The following is an 11,315-nucleotide window of genomic DNA, read 5'->3' on the forward strand; positions in this document are numbered from 1 at the left end:
AACAGACACACAAACAAAACATAACGGAACTTTGGGGTCACTACACCATCTTCTAAAAACTCGACAGATGCTACTGATTTCCTCCTCTGCACAGATCACATCTAAGCAAACACTGTAACAAAGGACAACAAAAGACAGAGTTGTGAAACCCTCCTAATTACACGCCCTAGTGTATCAAATCAGTTGCTATACTAACTTTAAATTGCTATTACACACACTGCACCAACATAAGGTTAGAACTTCCACAAACTCTGCTGAGGTGTATCGTGACTAATACACAACACACCTAGACACAAAGAGAAAACATGTGGACGACCAGTACAAAGCATCCTATCCATCAACAAACTGGGGAAAAAAGCACCCCCAAATATAGCCACTTGTTTATGTGTCTATTACTCTAAAAAGAAACATAGTAATGGTGCGTTAAGAGAAAATCTGATACAAGCAGAAAATACCTGGATGTACCTATGTTGCCACTAAACTGCTGAATAGGGGGGAAAACTAGATTATGTAAACTAACTAATTTTTCTGTGGATGCTTGCAGTGTTCAACTTTTAAACCACTTCAGCACTCCAGTGTAATTATTGCTATTTAAAAGTAATAGTAAATCAAGTGTAAAAAACCTCATGTTATTCCCTCCTTATTAAAAAAAAAAAACAAAAAACAAAAAAGGCACCATATAAAACACGTCCTAATGCTCTTTCTGTTCAAACATTCCTTTATCCATTTTACTTACAAGCGAACGTTAGTCTCTGTAGCTATCTTGAAAGAAATCAAGTAATCAGAAGCAATCATCAACCTAAGCATTTCCTCTGCCTTGAGCAATGACTGTACTGGTTCATTTCAGAACAAACCCACCATTCAACTTGGTCTATAAGAATTTATCTTAAGTGACTGAAAGTAACCATGACATTCTTTCTGTGAGCAGTATAGCTAAACATAATTTAAAGTATAAAGGAAAAAAAAGTATAATACATGTTGCATGCTTTAATATTCTGTCTGCTTGTAGAAAGCTGAAATCCATGTAATCAACAATTTAAAATATCAAAGGCGTAATTTAATCTTAGATATCCTTCAGTTTACGTTTCCTGTTCCACAAATGGCATTGCTAGGTTCAGACCTAACCACCTCGGTTTGGTCACCTGTAAAATATAACCTGAGCAACAAGAAGTGCGTTTCTAGAGGTGTTAAAAGAAAACCTCAAAATTTTTATTCTAAGCATGAGGTAAAAAAAACCAAAACACCTATGTAAGGTATTAAAAGTAGTTCAGTTCTTTCCACATTAATTTTTACATTCTCACAGAACTTATCAGTAAGAGAAACTATGCTTATAACTGATTTATTCAAAAATAGACTAAAAAGATAAATAGATTTCTAACACAGCATACTGTTTTCTCAATACTTTTAAGAAGTCTTTCAAAAATTAATACAAGTTTTGTAAAACAGACAATTAAACATTCTCACGCTGCTCTAGAATCTAAACTTCATGGCAGTTGGCATATTAGAAGAGAAAAAATCCTTAGTGATATAATTAACTGTGCAAAGTAATCCCAAAGAAGAAGGAAACAAGGGTTATGTCTTCAATAATCTAAAATGCCATTAGAAAGACACAGGAAGACATTTCTTAAGATATGCTTTTTATTGTTTAGGTGCAATCATAAAACCCTCACAGAAGTTAAGAGCTAATTGACAAGGGGGAGGGGGTGTCATTATTATCAAAAATCAACTTATTACGATCTTAAGTAGATGCATTACAGATTATGACTTCTTCAAATAAATCAAGACAAAAGAAACAAACACAGGAGGAAAACAACCTCAGGTTTTTTTTTTGCACCATTACACATAGCATCTGTTCAATTTTAGAAAACTGGACCAACCACTAGAAACATTTACAAGTTACAGAGCATTCTGTTAACGGAAAAGAAAACAAAATCAAAGATAACCCACCCAAGTCTGGTGTTTTCAATTAAGCAAAAATCCCTGCTACACACCCACTAAGTTTAATGGGAATTTTACTTCAGAGTTTCAGGATTACACACAGAGGGTAAAACCTTAACCCCACCGAAACAGAGACAAAACTCCAGTTTGACTTCAATAGAACTAAGATCCACCATAAAAAGTCACACCATTATTGGGTGTAATCTGTCATAAATATACTGGAATAAATAATTTACACTATATGAGAAAAATAAGCATAAATGTCTCATAAATAATGAAAACCATACACAGTTCATACGTTTTTAAGCAAAAAAGCAGTCATAATTTAAGAACAAAGGCTAATTATCAGCAAGTAACAAGTGTTAACCAACCATTAACAGTATTATTTTATTTATACATCAGATGAAGGCAAGTCTTCCTCCAATTCATAAATATTTGCACAGTTTCAGAACACAGTTAAACTGAACGAACTGATAATTTCAAGCAAACATTTTTCTGTTTTGACAACCGCTGTGAATGTATGCGCTTGCTCTGGCCACGCAAGATAATAGGGACAGAGATTTCCAAAAGCACAGCACTCCCTGCAGCAGAGGCAAGTCACTGATAGCAGACAGACAAGCCACAAGTGAAAACCAGCCACCTTTAAATGACACAAATAATTTCCTTTAAAACACATCTAAACACCTGCTACAGACCTCCAGGAAGAATTCAAACTAGGTTTTTTACGTGTATTTTATGCAGATCGAAATATTAATTTACTGAGGAGGTAATTACAAGGAGCTTGTTTGTATACCCTGTATCTCTGGGATTCTCCTGTTCCAAATATTAAATGTATGCAGATTCTCCATTGATTTAAAATTGCTAGAAACCTCTCTAGGGTTTTGGAGACATTTTGGAGAATTAAAACTTCTTGTTTATGCTAATACAGTTAAAAACAAAATTTGAAAAAAGTGCAAACAACTAAGTAAACAATGCTGATTATATGCAAGCCATCTCTTGTGCAAACCGTTAATTTTTACAAAATCAGACTCTCTCAAATCTACCTGAATTACTACTGTGTTAAAATAATCTTGCTTACACTCAAAACACAATTTTCTTTAAATTGCATATAAGTTTGTCTGGAAAACACTAAATTCTTAGCAGTCTCCCAGATCCCAGCGTTTGAAATCTAAATACACTGGCACAATACTTGGTGACCTTTTTAAACACCGGCAGAAGTCATTCCATAAACGAACTTTGGTGTGAAATCCCAATGAAAATCAAAAGACCAACTAGGAAATCTGCAAAAGTTAACGACCTGACCCGCCTTACACCGACAAAATTCCCTTGTGGTCTCCTTCCCCAGGCTAGGGCTTCCCCGGTTCGCCTGCCACAAGCGCAATTAGCCTGACGCCCCGGGGCTCGGTCCCTAACCCCGCACGCCGCTGGCTGACGATGCTCGCGTGCTTTCCTCACGCCTCGTGCGCCGCCTTCCCTTACCGCCGTGGCCCCAAATTGGCCGCAGCTGCCCCCCGCCAGCCCCCGCACGCCCCCAGGGAAGCGGGGCGGTGGAGAAGCCAGCCTCGCCTCCCACGCCGACAGCAAATCCCAACCAGCTTTCCCAGGACGCTTCCAGGGGCGGGTTGCGTTCCGCATCTTACAGAAAAGAGGAAAAATAAACGCGTGTGCAGATTAAATATGAAAATAAGGCAAGCCTACGAACCGCCCCTTCACAAACACACAGCGGAACTGAACGCTCTCCTCTGTACGCCGTGTACCACATTAACACGGCTACGCTCACTGCATTATCCTTTTGTTTACTGGATGGGAAGGACAGCAGTCAGTTCTCCCTGGTTATGTGCTCTTACCGGCTCTTTCATTCCGACTTTCCGCCAGGATGGCGACCGCGCTCCCGTCCACCCCAGGTTTTCCCGGTGCCCGTCCCCCCACCCGCGGGCCAGCAGTCTGGGGAATGCTGTGGAAACAGCTCTTTCCCAACATGGGGCTTGCTTTGCAGATGGGGCCGTAGGTGGCTCAAGAAAAACTCCTCGTTTTCATGAAAAATCTGCTTGCAAAGCAAGGGGTGCAGCCCCAAGGCCAGACAAGGAGGCGGACCCAGGGACCCCAAAAACAAGCGCAGCAAAACCAGCAGCAACCGACAAGTAACGCTCTGCCCGCAGCCCTCCCAGTCACTAGCACAAGCGTTCACCCTTTCAAACTCTGACATTTCAACCAGCAATCCTCTCCTCTTAATTAGGTTCAAAGCTTGCTCCACAAACGGTGGGTCTCTCATCTTTTCCATCTTCCTGTACTTCCTATCAAGAGAGAAAATATTTTCTTTTTCAAAATCAACTAGCTACTAAGAAAGCACAAGAAAAAACTGCAGGTGGCTCTTAGAAACTGCCGCTGTCTGTTCATTATTGATGACCTGTCAGCACGGCGAATGCAGAAGCCACCCCGATTCACCTCCAAGCAACTACTTTTAGGTGGTATCTCGCTCCACCTAGCTAGACCCGCAAACGTGTATTACAGTTACATATGCACGCTGGTTTGAAGCACCAGGCCTTGCATGAATTCGAGAGCAAAGAGAATCCCCTACAGTGTCTCACCAGTACTTTCAAACCTGAACAGAGTGGCTGTTCTGTGCCCTCCTCAGCCAGCCCCGAGTCGCGTACAAAATCTCACTCCCCAAGAGGAGGCGGGCTGTTATTTTGGGGAGGGGAGTATTTCTTTGTCTGTTTCTCTTTCCTTTTTTTGTGTGGGGTTTTTTTTTTTCTTTTTTTTTTTAAACAGCATAACTAGCACCTCAACAAAGGAACAGCTACATAATTAAAACCTGAATTCTCTCTCACCCGAAGTGTCAGATTTCTTCGGTTTGCTTCCGTCTTTGAACACCCAGCATTTGCAATCCCTGTAAGAGCAAGCCAACCAACCAGTCCCTCACGCTGGGACCGAGCTTCTGGAATACAGTTACACACCACCACAGGGTGGGCCTTTAAGTGAGATGTGCAATACAACATGCAGCAGCTCATGCATATAGGGACTTCTGGAAAGAGCTTTTTTTTTTTTAAATCCACATTCCATGGTCACCATGATTTACTGTTAAACTTTTGCAAGAGATAAGCTATTTCAAAATCAAGATATTAAATTTATCCTTCTCATTTTGGTATGACTGACCTTCCAGGCTAGGGAGCCAAGGATTTTTTTGTAATCTGATGTCCTCAGTCCAACAATCCCGGTTTTTAACTCAATCATTTTACATTTTTAAATAGTATTTAGAAGCTGCATTAACACAAACTATTTTGGTCACATTTTCCAAACGCTTTCCAAGATCTTACATAAGAAAACTCCAAAGCGCAGCCCAAACATAGTAACTGTGTAAACATTAGCTCCTATTGGGGTACCCAGAAGTACACATTCGTAATAGCACAGCAGAAATCAAACGTGAAGCAATATCCCCCCAAATCAAACTTTTTCCTCACACAAAGAGCCAGCGAGTTCCTCCGAGGCCGTTTATCACAGGACATGTCGGGGGCAAAGAGATCTTTAAGGAAGCGAGGAGGGACAAGTGCTCTACCCGAGGGAACACAACCCCGCGGTGAGGAACACGCACAGAGCACAAGCACGCGTGGCAGGCACTGGCAGACATAGCTACTCACCTTTCACAGCACTCGCTTCTTTCAGGTTGTGAGACAGAAAGTCTATGCTGGCGTAGGCGCTCATCTCCACCCCGTTGATGCCCCCGTTCAGGACGTGCCTGCCTTTTGACCTGGCTTTGTCACAGCCCGCCAGGGTCCCGTCCACCACGTCGATGGCGATGTAGTTGAGGCCATTCTGGAAGCCAGCCGAGGTCTCCCGGCACATGGGGCTGCTACCCTGCTCCTCCTCCAGGCCTTCGCTTTTCCTGAGGGACACGTTCTCCACCGAGGCCGAGTTGTGCCGTTTGGGGTTGTGTGCGAAGGAGGGGGACACTGGGGTCACAGTGGTGGTGGAGGAGAACGTTTCCGAGCTGTGCCTCCTGCGCCCCTGGGGATCCGCCCGGATGACCTTGGCCCCCCGGTTCGGGTCTGGGAGAGGGCTGGAGAGAATGAAAGCCTCCACCCCAGAGAGGGTGAGCCTCTTCACCCCAGCCGTGGGGCTGGTGACTCGGGCGCTCTCTGGCTTCTGAACGATGGGCTGGGGTGGGGTGGTGGCCATGCCAAAGGTCATCTCGGTGTAATCCCCACCGTCGGACGGGCTGGACAAACAGGCCACCCCCACAGCCGCCTTCAGGTAGCGCCCGTCGGGCTGGCTGGTGCTGGAGGAAGAGCCTGGCGAGAGCGCTTCCAGGGAGCCCACTGAGACCGTGCCCGACTGGGAGGGAGACTGCGACCCGAAGTCGATGTTCATGTAGTCAGAGAGAGGGGAGCGCCTCTGCCCCGTGCCCGAGCCCAGGGAGGAGGCCGGGCTGTCGGCGGGCAGCGAGGGGGGCGAATAGACGGCAGCATCCCCGAAGTCGATGTTGATGTATTCGCCGGGGCTCTTGGGCTCGTCCGGCAGAGGGTGCTCGTTCATGCTGGGCAGCATCGTCCGCAGGGTCTCCAGGGAGAGGCGGCTGGGCCGGGCTGCCCGCTGGCATCGCTGGCTGAGGAAGCTCTCGGTCCGACTGTGCCGCAGGGGCGAAGGCACCGTGTGGCTGGAGGGTGCGAAGGCGCCGGCGGGGGACCGGCCCGCTCCGCACGCCGCCTCCTCCGGGATCATCCTCCCCGGGGAGTTCATGAACACGTACTGGTCGCTGTCCTTCGCCAGGCCCTGGCTCTTGTAGGAGCGGGGCAAGGAGCTGCAGGAGTAGCAGCCAGGCTTGGGGGGCTCGCCGGACCCGTGCCCCGAAGGGGTGAAAAAGAAGTCGGGGGGGGTGAGGGAGGGAGCCTGGGGCCCAGGCTGAGGGTCCCGAGGGGACATGTTGATATAGTCGCCGTTGCTCAGCCTCCCGTCTGAGCTCTCCACGGACAGCTTGGAGCCGCACCACATCCGCATGTACCCGCTGTCGTCAGGGGAGCTCTCCCCGGGTGAGCTGGTCTTGTAGCTGCTCCCGTTCCCGGGAGACCCGCCACCCACCCCCGCCCGGGGCTGCAGGATCTGCTTGGGGGCCGAGACACTGGTGGGGCTCATGGGCACGTAGTCATCGCCGCCCCGGCCTCCCGGCCCTAAGGCTGCGGCCACGCCGGGGGTCATGGGCATGTAGCCGTCATCCTCTCCCCCGCCGCCGCCGCCGCCGCCTCCTCCTCCTCCCCGCCCCGGCGCTGCCGGCGGCCCCAGGTTGGTGCTGCTGCCGCCGGAGCTGCGGTGGGAGCCGATCTCGATGTCCCCGTAGTCCTCGGGGTAGGGGGTGTAGGTGACTTTGGGGGAAGCCCCGGCCTGGCAGGCAGGGAAGAGGCGGCCGGCGCTGCCGGCAAAGGTGGCCCGCATCAGCGTGTACTCGTCGAGGGAGGCGGAGGAGACCTGCGGCGGGGCGGGCCGCTGCCGGGCCGGCGTGGTCAGGGAGTAGGTCCGCTTCCGATGGCCCCGGTCGGCCGCGGCGTCGGGGCACGGCCGGTAGCAGAGGCGGCCGCTCGGGGGCCGCTCCATCGCCACGTAGCCGTAGAGGTCGGCGCCGCCGCCGCCGCCGGGGTCCCGCACCGGCGGGGTCTCGGCTACCGACTCGGGGGTGTTGCTGCGGTTGCTGGCGGTGGAGGAGGAGGAGAAGGGCCGCGGGTCGCCGCCCGGGCTGGAGCCGTACTCGTCGAAGGAGATGAAGCCGGCGTCGCTGGGGGAGCCGGAGACGGAGGCGCTGCCGCTGGATGGGCGCTGCGGGTGGTGCGGGTGGGCGGGCTCGGAGCCGAGCCCGCTGCTGGAGGAGAGGCTGACGGGGCTGGCGGCCGAGGGGGGCGAGTGGGAGGCGGGCATGGACATGGAGCGGCTGCTCGGCAGCCCGCCGCCGGCCAGCACCGGCAGCAGCTTCCCCGCCTGCCGGCCCCCGCCGCTAAGCGTGTGCGAGCGGCTGAGTGGGGTCCGCACGGGGCCCGGGCTCATGGGGCTGCCGGCCACCGAGCCCACCCGGCAGCCGTCGCCCTCGCTGGCCGTCCGCACCCGGCACGGCGCGCACTTGGCGGCGGCGGCGGCCAGGCTGTCGGTGCGGGAGCGGCGGAGGAGGCCGGTCTGGCTGGGGGGCAGGTTGACCAGGTGGTGGTGCCGGCGCCCGGGCACGGTGATGGGGTGGGTGGCGGAGGCGCCGCCGCCGCCGGGCCCGGCGGCCCCCCCGGAGGAGGAGGAGGAGGAGGACTGGCTCTTGCTGCGGGGCCGGAACTCGGACAGCTCCTTCAGCGCCTTCATGGCCTCCAGGATGGTCTCGTGGATGTTCTGGGCCACCACCGAGTCGTCCGCCTGCATCCAGAGCTCGCCGGGGCCGGTGGCCGCCGAGCGCCCCACCTCGATGAAGAAGAAGCTGTCGGAGTGGCCGCAGCGGCGGATGTTCATCAGCTGCAGCGTGACCGAGGGCAGCTCGCAGTTGAGGCGCACGAAGCCGATGGTGCGGGCCGAGAGGCAGAGCCGGTGGACGCCGGTGAGGTTTTTGCTCTGCCCCAAGCCCTTGGGCTTCAGCGTCACCTGCCAGACCTCCCGGTAGGCAGCGGCGGCCGGGGCGAGCAGCCCGTAGCTGAGGTCCTCGCCGGCCAGGGAGGCGGCGGCCGCGCCGCAGGAGGCGGAGAAGGGGGACGCGAGGTGGCGGTGGGGGGACCCCTGCCCGGCCGCCTTGCCCTCGTTGAGCAGGTCGGTGAGAGCCCGGTACCAGCCCTCCTGCTCCTGCTCGTTCTCGGCCGCCACGGCGAAGTACTCGTCCTTGGTGTAGAGGGCGATGAGGTACTTGTGCTTGGCGTCCGCCCGCTTGTTGATGTTGAGGCAGGAGTCCAGGGCGATCACCCGCTTGGGCGCCCCGGACTTGTTCCTCCATTTCTTCTCGCTCTCGTAGTACTCCAGCCGGGCGCCCGCCGCCTCCTCCCCGCCGCCCGGGCCCCGCAGCACGAAGAAGCGCTTGTGGCCGTGCTTCTGCTTGCGCAGGTACCCGCACTTCCTCACGCCCCGGTTGTTGTTGTTGTTGTTGTTCAGGTTGGGGCCGGGCGGGGAGCTCAGCGGGGGCAGCAGCCCCAGCACGGCGGGGCTCGCCATCCCCGGGGCCCCGCGGCGGGAGCGCCGCCCGGCTCCTCTCGCTGCCGCCGCCGAGCGGGGCTGGGGGCCGGCGAAAAAAAAAAAACCCCAGAAGAGCGGCGGCGACGCGGCTGAGGTAAAGCTATTCCTCCGCAGGGAGAGCGCGGCTGCCCGGAGCCGCAGCGGGGTCCTCCGCCGTCGCCTCTAGGCAGCGGGAGCTGCCGGCGGCCGCCCGGCGTCCTCCCCGGCTCGGGTACCGGCGGCGCCGCTGCCGCTCCCCGGCTGCTGCTGCTGCTGGTGGTGGCGGTGGTGGCGATGCCGCCGCGGCTGCTGCCGGCGCCGGCGGGAGTTTCGCCGTAAGTAACACATCGCGCACCGAGTGCCCCAACTAAAGAGCAAAACAACACGTGACCGCCGCCTCACCGAGACGCTCACACACCGAGACGGGGGCGGGGCGCGGCGGCCGCCGGCACCGCCCCGCATTGGCCGCCGCGCCGCGCGAAGGACGGCACCGTCCGCCAATGGGGCGGCGGGGCGGGCCCTCGGGTGCCAGGCGCCGACACACCGTTGGGCGGCGGGAGCCTCGCCCCCCTCCTCCCGCCTTCCCGCCCACCGCCTCCGGCCCCCCTCAGGCGCAGCGGGACCCGCCTCCCCCCCCCCGGTGCTCTCCCCGCACACAGCCGGGAGCGTGCGGGGGGCGGGGGCACGGCGGGGAGAGCCCCGGCGCTGCCCCTCGCCACCCACCGCAGCCCCAGCGGGCGGGCGGGACGCGGGGACGGCCCCGGCGTAAGCGCGCCGCGGCCATCAGGTGCTGCCCACCCGCCTGCCGCGGGTCCCCCGCCCCCGGAGCGGAGCTTCCGGGCGTGCATGTGCGCCAGTCTTCCCCCCCCCCCCCCCCCCCGCACACGCACCCGCTCGCGGGGTGTGCGTCAGCCCTCCTCGCGCACGCACGCACCGCGGCCCCGAGCCCGCCGCACGCGCACTCCTCCACCTGGTGTGTCAGCCCGCGCCCACGCGCCGCGGCGTGCGCGGCCGCCCCCGCGCTTCCCCCCCCCTCCCCCCCGCGAAGTGCTCGTGGAGCCCGCGGCCCCCGCCCCCCGCAGCGGCTGTTTACGAGGAGATGCCACCGGGGCGGGGGGGGGGAGCGCGGTCTCTCGGTTTTAATTAAATAAATTAATTAATCCGGGCGCTCGGCGTTAGAGGGGAGCGAGGGCAGCGCCCGCCTTGCGCTCGGAGAGCGCCGCCGGCCCCGCTGCGGGATCAATGGGCGCCTTTCTCTCCCCGCCGGCGGAGGGAGGCCCATGGCGGCCAGGCGGGCGGGGAAGGGGCCCCGGCCGGGGTGGGCGGCGAGAGGGGCGGGGGCCGCCAGTCCCCGCCGGCTCTCCCGTTGGCGGGAAGGGGGGGGTGCAGGGGGCCCGGGCGGGGGCTGCGGGGCAGGGACGCCCGGCGAGGCGGCGGCGAGGGCCGGGGCACGGAGGGTCAGGCTGCGGCCCCGGGGGCGGGAGGGGGAGGCCGGGGTCCCGCACGCAGCCACCCCCGCTCCTCTTCTACCCCCTCAGCGCCGAGGGCCCCGCTTACGTTTCCCGGCCTGCGACGAAGCCGGAGCGGCCGGGTTTGCGTGTAAAGCCGAGAGGGGAAGAAAAAAAATCACCCAAAAAAAGGAAAAAAAGACGGAAGCGCCACGGGGGCCGGGGCTCGCCGTGTTCCCGGGGGGCGGCGGGGGGGCCGCTCGCCCGCAGCCAGCCCGCCCGCACCCGCCCCGCCCGGCTCCGCTCCGTGCCCGCCCGGTCGCCGAGACTTCTCCGCGGTTTGGGTCATGACAACCCTTTTGGAAACCAACAGCCGTACCCTGGGGGGGGGGTGTTGGAAAAGACCACTTGGCTGTGCGGACCGGTACGCGGCAATGAAGCTGCTTTTGAAAAGGACCGCTCCCTTGGTCTTACGGGGAAATACTGACATACAAGGCAGCAGTTACTTGGTTTTAGTTATTTTTTATTTTATTTAAAAAGGGGTGGTGTTGGGGGTGGGTGTCGGGAGGAGCGCAGCGGCTGGAGGTGCGAGGCGCCGGCCTCCGAGAGCAGCGTGCGGCTGGCTGGGCGCCTGACCTTGGCCAAGGCACCCGCCACCTCCCCGCACCCGAGCGGCTGGCTGCTCGCTGGCATCGGTGCCGACAGCCTTCGCTGGCCTGGTAGCCTTCTTTCGATTGCTGTGTCTGGGAAAAAAGAGCGCGTAGAAGC

The 11,315-nt window shown here is 56.7% G+C and overlaps 1 protein-coding gene across 4 annotated transcripts in view; it reads right to left on the reverse strand.

Annotated features, from left to right (window-relative positions):
• Positions 1-9,490, reverse strand: part of IRS2 (insulin receptor substrate 2) — a 31,532-nt gene extending 22,042 nt beyond the window's left edge. The window contains exons 1-3 of one of the 4 annotated variants that reach the window (XM_075424632.1): positions 5,577-9,490; positions 4,770-4,828; positions 3,481-4,232 (exon numbers count right to left, since the gene is read on the reverse strand). In XM_075424632.1, coding sequence (XP_075280747.1) covers positions 4,167-4,232; positions 4,770-4,828; positions 5,577-9,099 — 3,648 coding nt within the window. In that variant the 5' untranslated portion in view covers positions 9,100-9,490 and the 3' untranslated portion in view covers positions 3,481-4,166. Of the gene's footprint in view, positions 1-1,551; positions 4,233-4,769; positions 4,829-5,576 lie in introns of those variants that run through there. The other 3 variants (XM_075424624.1, XM_075424641.1, XM_075424651.1) reach the window with 3 other exon arrangements.
• Between the last annotated feature and the right edge of the window lie 1,825 nt (positions 9,491-11,315).

This window comes from Opisthocomus hoazin, chromosome 1 (genome assembly GCF_030867145.1).
Source record: "Opisthocomus hoazin isolate bOpiHoa1 chromosome 1, bOpiHoa1.hap1, whole genome shotgun sequence".
NCBI lineage: Eukaryota > Metazoa > Chordata > Aves > Opisthocomiformes > Opisthocomidae > Opisthocomus > Opisthocomus hoazin.